This window comes from Drosophila arizonae, chromosome X (assembly GCF_054131065.1).
Source record: "Drosophila arizonae isolate 15081-1271.41 chromosome X, UAZ_ARI_1.0, whole genome shotgun sequence".
Classification (NCBI taxonomy): domain Eukaryota; kingdom Metazoa; phylum Arthropoda; class Insecta; order Diptera; family Drosophilidae; genus Drosophila; species Drosophila arizonae.
This window is the reverse complement of record NC_142927.1, coordinates 8,329,357-8,345,871: the sequence shown is the minus strand read 5'-3', so window position 1 is coordinate 8,345,871 and position 16,515 is coordinate 8,329,357. Positions and strand designations below refer to the sequence as shown.

Below are 16,515 nucleotides of genomic sequence, written 5' to 3'. Positions count from 1 at the left end.
TTGTATCTTGTATCTTGTATCTTGTATCTTGTATCTTGTATCTTGTATCTTGTATTTTGTATCTTGTATCTTGTATCTTGTATCTTGTATCTTGTATCTTGTATCTTCTATATTCTGTCTTCTATATTCTATCATCTTTCATCAGATGATAATCTGTCTATCTGTTTATCACCTATCTTCTGTCTTCTACCTTCTAACTTCAATCTCCAATCTTCCACCTCCCATTTCCCATTTCCCATCTTCAGATTTCCTTTTCTCTAACCTCTTCAGCAATTTTCCTGCACTTCCACCCCATTAGTCAGCACAAATTGCACTTTATTTATTTTGATTTTGATTTTTCGAATTTATTTTATGCTGTTTTAAGTTCGTTTGAAAATGTGACTTGGTCAGCTGTTAATAAAGACTTTTTTGTTTGTCTTTTGGGTTGAGTTGGCGTCACGTATCCCACAAGTTGACAAAGCGCGCTTAAATAAGTTTTAGCTGCTGCTTAGAAGGAGCCGAAGGACACAAACCGCAGATGTCTTTGCTCTTTCTATGCCAGTCTATGGCCAGTCGAGTGACTGGGGCACCGGGGGCCGGCTGGGGTGGTGGGCACATCAAAGCAAGAGATTTAATTAAAAAGTGATAACTTGCTTTATCTGGCTGCACACTTGGCCGGTGCCCAACGAAATTCTATTAACAAAATGTAATCAAAAGCTGGCCAAGAGTGCGAGCCGTCGACGCCAAAAAGTTGGCCAAGACGCGACGCCATTTGGCTGACAAATTATGAAAAATTACCCATACGTAAGTAATTTGCATTTCGAGGGCCAAAAGATTAAAGCGACAGAGAGCAAGACAGAGAGAGTGAGAGAGAGAGAGAGAGGGAGAGAGAGAGAGAGAGTTTGCAAGCCTCTTGTATAAGAATTAATGAAAACGCTTAGTCCGAACATTAGATTCAGCAGACGATTATTGCAGCTGGGCATATTTGAGGCATAAAATTGGATGTTAAAATGAAATTCGACTTCTGAGAAGAAATTATAATATAAATACAAAGGCAAATTCAAAGAAACTCTTGCATATCTTTTAGTAAAATCTATCATACTGGGACTCAATTATTATATATATTCAATCATCAGTAGAATTACTCCATATAACCCAGCTTCAAAGCAAATTTAATGTTCAGCATAGAAATATCTATAATCTTTCTATATCTATCCAATATTTTGTGCTGCTTTGCAAGCTCACGCATATTCAATATCATATCATATTCATACACCACCGATAGCCCACTGTGGTTTCACATAAATATATTGCAAAGTTATCAAAAAATTGTATGCTTTACTTACCAGCCGCCTTGGCGCGTGAGTGTGAAGCCGAAGCGTGAGTCACGATCCACGGAAACGCGTATGCCCACAATGCCTAGGCCCTGGGGCGTTATCACCTGGCCGCGCATCACCGAGACGCGACTGCATTTAGAAATTGATCCAAGTTGATTCGAGTTGATTCGAGTTGATTCGAGTTGATTCGAGTTGATCCGAGTTGATCCAAGTTGATTCGAGTTGATCCGAGTTAAGTTGAGTTGCAATGGAGCAAAAATTGATGTGTGTTTGCAAAAGAGAAATACATTTTGTTAGTTTTGTGCTTTCCAAATGTGTTTTGTTTACGTTTTACTGTTGATTTGTTTCTTGTTTTGCTTTCAGCTTGTTTCGTTGAAATTATAAGAAAACAAAGTGTAAAAACATCGAGTTGTAACTAGTATGTATTTTAAATATATATATATTTATTTTGTATGTATATAGATATATATGTGTATATATGTAAAGAAATTCATATATACATATATATAGAGATGTACGAAGGATATCGAGTAATTTAACTTGAACTAATATCGATATAAGATAAGATAAAAAAATAATTTTTGGTTTTTTGTTTGTTTGTTTGTTTGTTTTTACTATGTTTTTTGTTGCTCTATTTAAGAGTAAACGAAATAAATTGAGAAAATATTCATAAATATTATCATATGCATTTGTATGTATATATAAGAGTGAGTGAAATGGATGATAGATGTGAAAAATATGTCCCAAGGTTGTGTTTGTCTGTGGGCCTGTGTGTGTGTGTGTGTGTGTGTGTGTGTGTGTGTGTGTGTGTGTGTGTGTGTGTGTGGGTGGGTGGGTTGTGGAGTATTTAATTTGTTGTGTACACACACGCACACACACACGGCAAGAGTTTGAAAATGTGTTTTTGCTTGGATAATTCAATTATTGGAAACAGCTTGGCAAATAAATGTACATAGAATCAATCTATTTTTACAGCCTCAGCCATTGTGTGTGTGTGCATGTGTGTGTGTAACTACAAAATCGAAGGTAAATATTGAAGTATTTAACTTTTATTTTTCTTTCATTTTTTTTTTTTTTTTTTGTCATTTTTGTACAGGTGCAAAACGTATTTGGCACGCAGCTTTGGCATGGCTTGTAGACAATTTCAATCTCGAAGCTGTGAATTAGCTTCAAGGACTTTCGATATATACATACATATATACTTATATATGTAAGTATACATATACATACATATGTATAGAGCGGCCAATCGATAGATTGTTCCATGAAGCTGCGACCAATTGCAACTACAGATAAAATATACATATACATATTTATGATATGTAAAACGAGTAAAAAGGCGTTTATCGATTGCCGAGCTGAGCGATAACGATTACGGTGCTATCGATAACAGTCAGAGCTGATGACATTTATCAAAGAAATGATACAAGAAAGACACGAAAAAGGAAAATAAAATAATATAGCAACAAGTAATCGATATACAACATGTTATCGATAATAATTCATTGCAAAAAGTAGTCAGTAAAACTTGCTTAACAATTTATACCGATAACAAGCGTAACTATTTTAACTATGGATAACGATAACTTGGGACACACTGTTATCGATTGTCTGTAAATAGGCCGCAACGCTCGGCAATCGATAGCCACGAAATGCTGGGAATGTAGTCAAAACGCATGCAAAATAGAACAACTATGAGTAAAGAGTAGGAAAATACAAAAAATACTTAAGAGTTTAAGTATGATAAGATTATGCATAGAAATTGATTTTGCTGTTATTGTTGTTGTTGTTGTTTGGTTGTTTGCTTAACAATCGGGAGCAACTCTATCGCAAATGTTTATAATATGTATACAAGTTGTTCAATTGCGAGCATTTCGTTCAACGCAAATCTATATAATAAGTTGTATATTTATATGTAAAGAAATATATATGGCATAAGAGAAAGGTATAAAGTAAAAGAACCAGATATCGAAACAAAAATGTATACATAATTATTTAGGTTACCCATTGAACATGTGATATTTTCCACAGCTGTAAGGCAAAAGTTATTGAAAATCGATTGTTGTGGTGCATATTATCGATAGATGCCGATAAATTTACCAAGCTGAGCAGTGAGAGTGAGAGAGAGAGGGAGTTAAGAGTGGCTAGCTCAACAGCTGCTCTCAGTTTCAATAGTTTCTACAGCTGTTCTCAATTGGTAAGGGCAGTTCATAAACATCTCAGCAGAGTTTCCCAGTGAAGCCCAACAAATTGGCATCGATTGTGCGTAGAGCGTCAACTGTGACCTATGGAAACCCAAGCCTAAGCACGAGCAGGCACATCAAAATAGATGGGAATGAATAAGCGAGGCAATAATAAGAACTGAAATTCCATTTAATGAGCTGTTACCTGGCAATTGTGCGGCCATGGCAACCCTGACGGCATCCCATCGAACCCGAACCGAACGAACCGATATCCGGCTGGCAGCTCAGCCAATTTGCTTGAAAAAATATGCTGACTGCCTGGACGCAAAGTTTTTGCCAACTTTTCTACTGCTTTTATTTTATTTTATTTTTTTCTGCTGTTGGGGGCGTGGCAAAGGGAGGTGGGGTTGGATGCACGGGCGGGGGTTGTTTTCAACTTGGCAAAGAAACCTTGAAACAAAATGCCGCAGTGTGGCGGCCAAGGAGACTTTTCAAATGGCGCAATTGTTTGCACTAATTATTGCTGGACTGGGAGCAGTCGTCGTCGTCGTCGTCGTCGGCTGAGCAGATGCCAGCCGAAGGGGAAGGGGCGTGGCTGGGGCAACAGCCAAGGTATGGGTAGTGGCTGCAGTTAGCTGTCGCTGCGCCGCTTCACAAACTTTTGCCAGAGCAAAGTTGGCAAAACATTTTCAAGTTTTCAAGTGTTGCAATTTCTTGGCCAACCTCCGCACCACACACCACGCACCACAGCAGCAGCAGCAGCAGCAGGAGCAGCACCGCACAACCGCTCAGCGCACATAAACACATTATGTACCATATTTGGGTCAGATATGTTCTCTGTAAGTGTGTGTGTGTGTGTGTGTGTGTGTGTGTGTGTGTGCTGCAATGCTTGCCAAGTTGAATTTTTATTGAGTGGTGCAGCACCACTTGGCTGGCGGTGCGGTACTGCACTACTTCAGCGACGTCTAATTGCAATTGACCAAATGCCCAGGCAACTGCAGCAAGTTCAGCTCTATTTGTTGTTATTGTATCTCTGTCTCTGTCTCTCACTCCCACTCTCTCTCTCTCCCTCTCTCCATCTCTCCCTCACTGTCTCTGTCTCTGTCTCTCTCTCATCTCGTTCATTTTTGCTGCTTCAATTCGATTCAATGAAGCACAATTTTATTTGAAATCAAACCGTAAAGCAAACTGCATATGTGAGAGTGTGCATGTGTGTGTATGCGAGTGTGTGTGTGTGTGTGTGTGCGTGTGTATTCCAATTCATTGAAGTGCTGAGTGCCATTGATTTTTATTTCGCATTTGATTCGTTTCGTTTCATTTATTATTTATTTGATTTATTTTTACGGCGCGGCTCAGCAGACGCGAGCGCGCTGCTGCCACGCCCACACGACCGCCATGGCGGGGGCGTGGCTTAAGCAACCTTATTATGTTGCCCTTTGCCGTTGCCTTCTGCTAGTAAATTACTCATACGCCACGTCTGCACCATGCAGTTCGTCTTTGATTTTATGACAAGTCAGTGGCGGGAGCGAAAGAGATAGAGAGAGAGAGAAGTAGTGCGCTAAGAATAGTTAAGAGTTAAAGAGCTGCTGAGGCAGACAGAGAGAGAGAGAGAGAGTGAGAGAGAGTTCTTTTGTTTCATTTGAAATCTCTTAACAAATATAAATCAGACATTTTTCTATAAGTGAAAAATCCCTTTATATATACCCAGATTTATTTTCTATCGATTGATATAAGAATGACTATTATATTCCCTATAATCTGCTGCTCAGTTTCAGCTTTATAAATAACGAGACAAAAAGATCTCGATTGAACAAGCTTTAGCTATCTTCCCTACTTTTCCAATATATATATCAAATATATACATAATATACTCATGATTTATCATATATATCTCGTGTATATATATCGTTTGGCTAGAGCAATCATTAATGGAGCGCATAACGTCAGGCTAAGACTTCTTTAAATATCTTTTAGACTGAAGCTGCCTTGGCAGATAAAAGACAGACACACATTCACACATACCCACACCCATACACTCGCACACACACACACACACACAAACAAAATGAGCTTTTGTACTTTGCGCACTGCTTGCGCTTTAAGCTTCCATTGTTCTTTTACCTTTGGGACACGGCACTCGGCAATCGTGGAGAGCAATTCAATCAGCTTGCGAGCTGCTCAATGAGCGGCACTCGTAGCTATGACGTCATAAACGCATTTAGTGCAAGTAGTTGGGAAAGATGAAGCAGCAGGAGCAACAACAGTAACAGAATCAGTTGAAGCTCAAAAGTAATCTCGATGGATCAGCGCGTAGCGAGTGCCGTCCATTGATTGCCATTGGCCTTGGTGGCGCCACCTAGCGGAGGCAGGAGACAGCTAGAGCAGCGAACAATGAAGTGAAAGCAATGCCACAAAAATTTCTAATCTCCTCCGAGGTCAGAGCAGAGCAGTCGGCCACACTTCGCCCGCACTCGGACTAATCGCCGTTGCAGCGAATGAGCAATAAACCAGTCAAGAGGTGGGTTGTGGGTTGTGGGTCGCTGGTGGCGCTGATGGGGGCGGTTGGCGGTTGGCGGTTGGCATTGTCGCCACAGCCACCTTTTGTGTCAAAAGTGCACTTCCATTATTAGCGCATTGTGTGGCCGAAACGGGGGTTGGCGCCTCGCAAAATATGAGAAGCTCGCATAAAAGGAAGTGCATTTAATTTCTTTTCTTTGCCAACTTTCGCTCCGAGCTGGGACTGCGACTGCGACTGCGACTGGGGTTGTGCAATGTGGTGTGTGGGGTGTGAGGTGTGGCAGGCGCTGAGCTGGAGCTGCTACAGGCGCGGCCATTCATAAAGCGCCAGGGAGGCCAAGAGGCAAGGGCTCGAGACACCGCCGTCTGCCTGCCACAACAGCCAGCAGCTACAGCAGCTACTCGTGCGCCTTCGCTGCGTTGTTTTTACTCATGCCCTGCACCTGATGCCAAGTGGAGTATATTGGCTCTATTATGACAAGAAAATGGTGGAGCAAGCAACGCAGAGTTCAAGCAGATTACGTTGAGATTGCTTGAATTTGTATGTGATATGCAGCAGCAGCTGGCTGTAGCTGGCATTAGGGTGGACCTGTTCTCAGTGATCAATCACTCAGAACCGTAAGAGTAAGTATTGTAGCAACAAATAGTCTTGGCAGGGGCTCCTCCCACTGCACTTCAACTGAGAGCAGGGCATCAGGCAGTCGGGTTTTCTGCTGCAAATTCTGATACACAAAGTGGCAGCTGCAGCGTCAACATCTCATCATAAAAATTGAGCACGACTTAGTTGACTTTTGCATGGCCTGCACCTCAGACACAATCACCCATGCAACCAGCCACCCACCCACCCCCACACACACACACATAGCCACAACAAACAAGTAAAAAGAAGCAAATATAAGTAGGGGTATATAATTTTAATTTGGCTTTATTTTCAGAACGCTGCGATGAGCAGCTGAAAGATGCAGCCAGAGCACTACCAGCACCCCCCCCCCCCCCCTTTCCCCCTGCAGCTCGTCCCCACTGCTCTGCACAGCTTCACTTCTTTGGCTACACTAGAAAACAAAGGCAAGCTGCAGGCCATAAGCGAGCGGTGCTATGCTATGCTGTGCTGTGGTGCGGTGCGGTGCGGTGCGGGTAGCTTACGCTTTATGTTCATTTAGCCTGAAACAGTTTTTGAAACATTTTTCAACGGAGAAAACGGTGCGCCACACTTTTCTTTTACGCTTTTGTAACCACGATAAATGTGCTTTATGTAGCGAATGCAACGCTCCACGTCGAGTCTTTACGGCAGACAGCCTGTTGGCGAAGGCGGAGGGGGAGGGGGGTTGGTATAGCGGGTGTATATAGGTGTAAAAGGGCAGCTACTCACTGCATATAGCAGGCGTTTGGGCTTGAGACCTGCCACGCCCCGCCACGCCTTGCGCCTGATGAAATGCTTCCTGCACTTTCGCCCATTTTTGCATTTTTTTTTTTTTTTTTATCTTTTTCATAAAAAGCAACGAGCCAAATAAAAAAACGCTGATATGAAAAGAGAAAATGCTAAAAAAAAGTGAGAGAGAAATGTGTATGAAAATATTAAAGAGAAGGAGACCAAAAAAAAAAAAAAAAGGAAGGACTCTTCCAGCCAAGGCACAGTGGCACAAGTCAAGTTTTTTATGGCTAGAAATTTCAAGTGATATGCAGAAATATAGCCACATCAATCTTTTATGATTTATTGCGCTCATTGAAACTGCAAGCATAGTGAACCAGTTCATGTGAACAAACCATTTGGCGTACCAGTATCCTTCAGCTGTGAACTAGTGCATAATAACTGTTTATCTGCATATGAATTGTTCGAATGAACTGATGCTCATATGACTTGATGTTGGTAAACTAGTTCATATGACATGTTTTCGCTGAACTAATTGAACTATTCATATGAATGAGCAGCACATATTAAATGTGAACTAATGCATGTAAATGAACTCGTCGGACATTAGATAGGTGAACCAGTTCATATGACATGCTATTAATCACCTCTTTTGTGTAGTGAACCAGTGCATATTAAGTGTTCATATGACATGCGTTTTAGTGAACTGTTCATGTAGTGAACTAGTTCCAAAATGATTTTAATTTGCCTGCATTAAAAATAGACGATATGAACTGGTTCAAATCTAGTCACACAGAACTTCCATATATCAAGCCGAGAACTATTAATGTTCATTCAATGTTCACAGTTGAAAATTAAAGACTAGCTCACATAGTTGACAAAGAGTAGTTGCGCAAGGGTAGTTGTTCGTGGAAATATTCAAATATTAATGTATCGATAGCTATGAGTGAGCCAGGGAAATGTTTCGATGGTAAATGCATTCAACTGACTTCGCAGTCGATAAGGCGGCGGCGGCGGCGGCGGCGACGTCGGTGTGTCGCCCATTGATGGCGAATAAAGTCATTTCCCCCGGGGCCAGAGACTGTGATTCTTTTGGCCCATTGTGCGCGTACGATGGGGTATATTAAAGAAAAAAACCACACATAATAAATAAATAGCAGCTGGGATTGAGAGGTGCGAGAGGCGAGGCGAGGCGAGGCGGCTATGGCTATAGCTATAGCTGAAGCTAAAGCTGAAGCTGAAGCTGAAGCTGGTTCTTCATGTACTTCCTATAGAAAAGTTTAAATAGAATTTTTAAGTTTGCCATTTACCAACACTCACACACATACACAGCGATGCATTCACACACACACACACACACACACACACACACACACCTATCGTCCGATAGGAGAGCAGAGAAAAAGCTTTAGTAGCGTGTAATTTGCACTTTGTAAATTTGCATAAAAGCTGCACAGACAGAAAGCGAGTCGCAGCAGGGGGAAGGAGGGCTGGAGGAGGCTCTACATCCTAACGATGGGGCTGCGGCTGGGGCTGGGGCGTAAAACATTTAGATTGGAGGAGACTGGCATAAGTCCAAGATACGAGACGAGATATGTAAATGCCACACCATGTGTCGTCACTTTAGCCAAGCACTAAGTAAGCAGCGGGTTGAGCTAGCTGGGGCTGGTTGGGGCTGGTGGGGGCTGGCTGGGTGGGTTTGGACTGGCAGACCCTATATTATGCTTAAAATCCCGTCCGGCCACTGCCGGCGCACAGATTAGGAGGCAAGCAGACACAGTTAGTAGTAGCTGCTACCTGGCCCAGCCACAATTTGGCTGTCCAATTTGATGCACACAAAACAAATTTCGGATGCGAGTGGAGATGTTGCGACAGCTTCACAATTGCCAACAAAGATGTCATTTTGTTTGCCAATAAGAAGATTACACATGTTATAAAGCGTTTCGATTGGAGCGCAGCGAGAAGAGCGAGAAGTGTGAAATGCAAAGCTCACAAGCTGCAGCTTAATGCAAGTGCTGGACGATGCAAGGATGCGAGGCTGTGAGACTATGGGGATGCGGGCGCAGGAGATGAGCAATGCGACAGGATTTTCAATGATCAATGCCAGATGAAATCAGAAAAGCGCTGGAATGGAAATAAGCTTAAGCGAGTGAAAAAAGCTAGAGAAAGCTAGAGAAGAAGCTTAGGCATGTGTGGAGCCAATGCAAAGGAACTGTAGCAATAAGCGAACTAATGCAGGAGAGAGAGAGAGGGGGCGAGAAAAACTGTAACTCTAACTTACTGTTTTTTTCTCTCTATCTGTAGCTCTAACTTACTCTCTCTCTCTCTCTCTCTCTCTCTCTCTTCTTCCAGCTCTCTTTACTCTAGTTTAGCATTCTCTATAGTAATATTAGACACAAAGACTGTAGAATTAGGCGGAGAAGAAATCGTTCTGAAGCAAGGTAGCGAGAACTGAGAGAGTCTTTTGATATTACTTGACCAAGCTGTTTTAAGCTTAATCCAAAGCTTAACTGGTACTAGAGAGCGAGTGTAAGCTCAAAAGGGCGAGCTTTTTGAGTGAAAGTCCCAATGGAAAATCAAAACTTCTCGTATCAACTTCATTCAAAGTCTAATCCTACAGAAATAGAGTTAGCTTAACGAATTGAAAGAGAAAGCTTGCACCTCCAAGTAAAATGATTTTAGATCTGATGTAAAAAGAGGTTTACCATTTAGGATATTTGCCAAAGATAGCTTTAATAACTTATATTAGTTTTTCACACAAAATTCCGCATTTTATTCGCGTACCATTTGCTAAGAGCCAGATCATATATCTAATTTCTATTCCGAGCCTAAACTGATCCTTAGGGGCAAACTCTAAAAAGCTCCAGCTACCTACATACATTCACATGGAAAGCTCTCTCTGCTGTACTCTCCTTGGCTTTCGCAAAAAGCTTTTGCATTTCATTTGTAATGCCAGTCAAAGCTGATTTTAAAGCTCTAAATTTTTTTCCAGATCAGATCGTGAATTCAGCTAAAAGCTTTTCAATTTCATTTCTAATTCACAACTAGTTTATTGAGTCCGCTCAGCTAAAGCATTTCAGAGTCTTTCTCTCTCTCTCTCTCTCTCTCTCTCTCTCTCTCTCTCTCTTTTGCAATATGCTATGACATCGGCAATCTCAGCTCAGTTTTACGCTAGTTGAACTGATTCACATCAGCTGTGACCGCAGCACAGCTGCAGGACAAAACAATGGCTCACAACAGTCTATAAATATTTAATGCCAGCATGGAGTCTTTACACACTCCATTTCCCCAACCTGCCACGCTCCGTAATCCACAATGCCAAACAGTTACTCTACAATAGCCTGACAATGGCCTGCATTTTCGTCTATTTTCTTTTATTCTAACTTTTCTATTTTTTTTTTTGCTATTATTTTGTCGGGTTTTTGCGCAGTTTGCACTTCACTTAAATGCGACGCGCAACCGCCAAAGGAATACAAAATATACAAACAGCAACAACAACAACAACAACAACAGCAGCAACAGCGCCGTTAAAATGCCAACTAAAACGTATTGTTCTAGCCACATGGAGCGATCCATTCCCATAGTTAACCCAACTAGCCCCACCTTGAACCAAAGCAGCAGCAGCAACAACAACAACAATTGCAAAAAAAATGGCATTTAAAATTTTTGCTGATGTCGAATTAGCGCCTGTTACGTGTATGCTTGCTGTGTGTGTGTGTGTGTGTGTGTATTTTCTATAGGGCTTTTACATTTTGGTCATAAGCCTTGCACACATAAATATATCTAAGCTCACATAAAAGTAATTACTTTCAGCTGCTGTTGCTATCGAAAAATATTAAATTATATTGAGTGCACACACACACACACACACACACATACACAATGCACACACACGACCACACAGCCCATAACTGTGGCCAAACAGCAACTGGGTATAGTTCTCGCCTGCTGCTTTTACTCCTTTAGCCGTAACCCTTTTCCTGCTGCAATCTCCTACACGCTGCAGCACACCCCGCGCCTCCTGCCTAGCCAGACCAATGTATTTCCTTTTTGGCCCGTCGACATTTTTTCGCTGACTGCTTTTCGGTTCGTTTTTTCTGCTTCTTTTTTTTTCGCCTTTTTACTGCTGCGACTGCAACACACAAAATTCCGCGAATTTCACTTTGGCTTTGCCTTCCATTTCTTTGCGATACTCTATGCGAAAGGCCATACTGACTGAGAATTGCATAGAAGGACGTTTTGGCTTGTCGCTGATATAGCTAGCTACTTTAACAGCTAACAGTCATGGTTACAGATCAAGCTGATCGCAGTTCTATTTGAGCTGAACTGCAAAGATCTATATATGATATATGGCATATATATACTAAATACTGTATTATCTGCCTATACCCTATATCGTTCACATAAGATCTTAACACTCTTATAGGATCAAGCTTCAGCAAGGGTATCTCAATGTCGGCTTTTGCAGCTGTTTTGTTTCTCATTCAGTTTATCGCTATTTTTTGCCGCCTCTCTCTCTCTCTCACTCTCTCTCTCACTCTCTAGCTTCTTCAGTCTCTGTCTCCGTCTACGTCTCCGTCTCTGTTTTCATTTTTACCATTTCTATTGGGCGCCAATGTGTCCCACTGCGCCCCTGGCCTAGCCGGCGGCTGGCTATTTAAGGCCCGGAGCTCGCTCGCTCGCCCTAACCTCAACTTTTGAGCTTTTACAGGCAACTGTCTGCAGACTGTCTCTGTATGTATGTGTGTGTAAGTTATACGGGTATTAATTTTGGTTTATGTGCAACTTGTACGCTGTAATTTTTGTGCTTTTTTCTTCACACTGGCAACGGCGATTCCTGACATTAACAACAGCAAAGAGCAGGATGAGCGAGTGAGAGTGAGAGAGAGAGAGAGAGAGAGAGAGAGAAGGTGTAGTAGAGAGGAAATTTGCAGGGAATGTGGCCACATTGATAACAACAATGGAAACGCGACAACGACTATGAAAACATTCGGAATGGCAAGTTTTTAATTTATTTGCAATACGTGCAACCGAATACATCTATATATGTGTGTATGTATATGTAGATAGATATATGTATATACAATATGGAAATGCATATATCAAGCATGTTGAATACATATGCATATAAGGAGAGAAAGAGAGAGAGAGAGAGAGCAAAGTGTATTGAAGGACTACGTTAATTTGAATGAAGATAGCTCGAAAGGGGACAAAAAACCGTTGGAGCTGCACGCCGGGAGATGAAAAGATTGAAACGGATCGAAATGGTGGAAAAGAATGAGAGAAAAATAGAGAGCGAGACAGAAGAAGGGAAGGGGCGAGCGACAGAAAGAGAGAGAGAGAAAGAAAATAGACACAAAGAGAGAGCAATTTAGAGAAAGCAATTAAGAGCATGAATAAAAGAAAGAATAGAGAGAGAGAATGAAAGAACCGGTGGGAGCGAATGAGACAGCAGAAGAGAGCAAGATAGAAAGTGTGTAGAAAGAGAAAAAGAGAGAAAGCTTAAGCAAGTTAGAATCGGAGGGAGAAAGAGCAATAGAGCGAAATAAACGCTAGATGTAGATAATGGGATAGAGAATGACGGATATTAGAATATGAGAAGAAACTGTTTCTTCTCTCTCTTTGCATAAATCTTTTCTTTCTTTTTCCAAGCAGAGGGATTTTTGTCTACCTCTCTCTGTATCTTTTAAGTGCACGACAAATGAAAGAGAAAACAGAAATACTGTCAAAGACTGTCTCATTTCTGTTTTTATCATCGTTTTTCTTGACATTCCCGTTGATCTCACTCGTCTCATTCTTATATTATCAATCCACTATCTCTCTCATAATCTACCTTGTCTTACGAGCAATTCTTCTCTTTTAAATACTTTCTCACTCTCCCTCATTGCATCTTTTTAATTCTCTCATTTCAGCTACCACAATGATATTTATATGTATTTGTACATCTACATATATAAACAGTATTCAATGGCTCTCATCTGGCTATTCAAGGTTTTTAGCGAATTTCAAGCAGTTCTTAAGCTCTCAAGAGTTTATCTGTGAAGTTGAGGCTTATTCAGAGCACGAAAAACCGTTGTCAGAAGTCTGCTGTTGACTGCATTTTCTCGTTGGCTTTCTTTGCGCTCAGCCGCAGCAACTGTCATCATTTTGGCCTCAGGGTCTGGCCACTTGCTGATGATGAGACGGACGCCGGTTAATCAGTTTAAGTCTAAGACAAAGGACAGTGGACAGGGGACAAGGGACAAGGGCTGAAGGCTCAGCGCTGCAAATCCCGACTGCCAAGGACACGGCCCGCGAGTTAGCGAGAGCGAGAGCCAAGAGAGTAGAGAGCGGGAGTGCAACAGTAGACAAATATGAGAATCAGAGAAAGACTTACATTAGCTGGTTGGCAAAAACCACTTAGCGGGTAAACTAACCACACCTAATGCAAAACGGGTGCCACAGGGAATCTCTATAGCTATGTGTGTGTGTGAGTGTGTGCGTAGTAGTCCCAAGGAAATGGGGCGCCGTTTGCCAGGACTAGAGAGTTGCTGCTGCCGGCGCTTCCTTATGGCTTTCTTCAGCAACTTTCAACAGCAAATCCAACAAAGGGCCAAGGCAGACGCCACATTCATGACAGTCACCCACTTCCTATCCCCTCTCTCCCCCCGTCTCTCTGTGCTGCCCTGGCAGCCCCATTCGTTGTCAGGAAGAAGCAGAAGTTGAAGTCAACCCAAAATGGAAGCCAAAACAGGAAGTAATCTATAGTCGCCCCGCCATTGTTTATTGTTTAATTTTTAGTCAGCTTTATATTGTTGTTGTTGTTGTTGTTGTTGCTATTGCTGCTCTCCTTGTTGTTGTTATTGTTATATGGCACTCCGCCTCTGCTTGTGCTCACTTTTTTTTCTCTTTTTTTTTTGCGTCTGCTGCTTTGCCTGCTGCTTCGTTGTATTATTTTCTATTGTTAACAATTTTTGCATTTGCCCCGTTGCAAGTAGCAAAAACTTTTCAATGTGCCGCCATAGCTATTGTTCGCTGATACTCAGCCCCGCCCACCGGCCCAGCGCCGAGCCCCCTCCTCGTTTTCTTTATTTCACTCTGTGTTTTTTTTATTTGAGCAAAAGCGCTGGCACTTGAGCAGCATAAAGGCAACGAGGTAAAAAGGCAGACAAAAGCCAAAAACCCGCGCACCAAAGACGTTGACAAGGCGACACTCGTGGGGCATCTAGCCCGGCCCCAATCCCAGCACCAGCACCAGCACCAGCACCAGCTCCAGTAATGCTCCCACCCCCCTTCACCGCCCCCTCGCTGCTGCCTGTTGGCCCAGTCACAGTTCTAGCCAAGACAGAGCAGCCCGTATCGCATTTGCTTGGCTTTCGTTTTATCATCGGAGCAACAGCAACAAAAACAGCAACAGCAATAGCAACAACAATCACAATAACAATGTCACCCAGTTTCCATGGCATTCACCACGTCTGACACTCGAAAGACTCCTCGGACTACCTTATAATTGCGTTGCGGTGTCTGCTGCTGTTCGGTCGAGTTATGCAGGGTCGCTGATGCTGGAGCAGGAGCTGACAGCCAGTAGTTAGCAGGAGTCGCCAGCGATTATGGTTATATGCTGTCAGACAGCAGTTCTCAGCCAAGCGAACCCAAGCCCCAGCCCCAACCCAACTTATGCGCTGAAGATAGATAAGTATATATACGCATATATATGTATATATCAAGAGATATAAGCACTACAAAGGGATTTCAAGCACCTACCCCACACAGGGGTCATATTAGCTCGTGCTGTAATAAATAAATATGGCATCAGAACTTATGCTAAAAACTAATATAGTATGCATATTAGTCTAGGTTTAGTATGTTTAAATAGTAACAGTAATCCGAGCAGAGGCATATATTATTTTGTTTTCTTTTAATAGTTATGTATGGAATATGTAGATAAAACTCAGACTGATTTATATGGTATATATTAATAGTTCTTTTTCTAAGTATGGATATTCTTCTATAAAAATATTGTTTTTTATTTTTGTTCATTACATAGGTAAATCTCATAGATTTAGCTGATGTTAAAGATTTTTTTTTTTTTTTTTTTTTTTTGAAATCTCAGACTCTAAAATTCTATATCTATATAGCTCATATATAATAATGAAATCTAATGGAACTTTCTGATAATTTTACTCCAATCCAATTGGGAATAAGCAACGGTAAACTGGAATGAGATCCCATTGGGATTATATTTTGACAACTTACTATGTGAAAAGGAACTCAGATTGAGAATATACATAATCCAATTGAGATTATAAACTAGAATTGGGATTAGTCATAAATTGGAGTTATAATGCAATGTTCGATTCGCCTGTTCATTGTAGGTTTCTTCATTATATGTATTCACTATATTCACATCATATATAACCTATCCCATATATATCCTATGATGCCAACTTACGATTAATAAGCTAAGTAAACATCATATGCAACTGCTGGGATATTTCAGACTTCGGCTGTGCCGAACTTTAACAAGAGTAGTTATCTAATTACATTTTGCCTTCTCGGTTTTTTCTTTCTTTTAGCCAATTAGTTAATTACTTAACTCAATTAGTGAGCTATTTATAATCGAGCAAAAAGCATTTGACCTATTTTTGAGCCCATTTCAGACAATCAATTACCTTAAAGCCGTGGAAAATATCACATTTTTCATACGTAATAAAACCGAAATGCATAAAAAAATTATTAACTTAAAAAATGTATATATATGTATATATTTAATTAGAGAAATTTTAGTGAACAGAAGAGAGAGAAAAGGAAAGAAATAAAATATTGTTCGTGGACAAAAATTGCATTCTGAATTGTTGTAAAAAAATGTTCTTGATCTAGTTTTTTTCTTTATTTATTTTTTTGTTTTTTTGTTTTTTGTTATGTATTTTTTTTTTTCTTTTTTTGTTAAACATCCTTTTGGGATGTGCTTTAATTGAGCGTTATCTGTATATGGACAGGTGAATGTGTGTGTGAGTGTATGTGTGTGTGTAGGTGTTTGTGTGTGATATATTGTTTGCTGTATTTGGAAAACATATAAACAAATGGCTTAGACGCAGACAAATAGGACACTTGGGATAACGTTGGGAAGGAGATTTTGGGTTTTTTTTTT

General features: G+C 41.1%; 1 protein-coding gene across 9 annotated transcripts in view; it reads right to left on the bottom strand.

Annotated features, from left to right (window-relative positions):
* The window catches only part of Ten-a (Teneurin-a transmembrane protein), a 308,074-nt gene that overhangs the window by 28,426 nt on the left and 263,133 nt on the right, over positions 1 to 16,515 (bottom strand). For all 9 annotated transcript variants that reach the window (XM_089474227.1, XM_089474225.1, XM_089474232.1 and 6 more), the window contains one exon: positions 1,326 to 1,445. In XM_089474227.1, the coding sequence (XP_089330353.1) occupies positions 1,326 to 1,445 (120 nt within the window). The remainder of the gene's footprint in view (positions 1 to 1,325; positions 1,446 to 16,515) is intronic.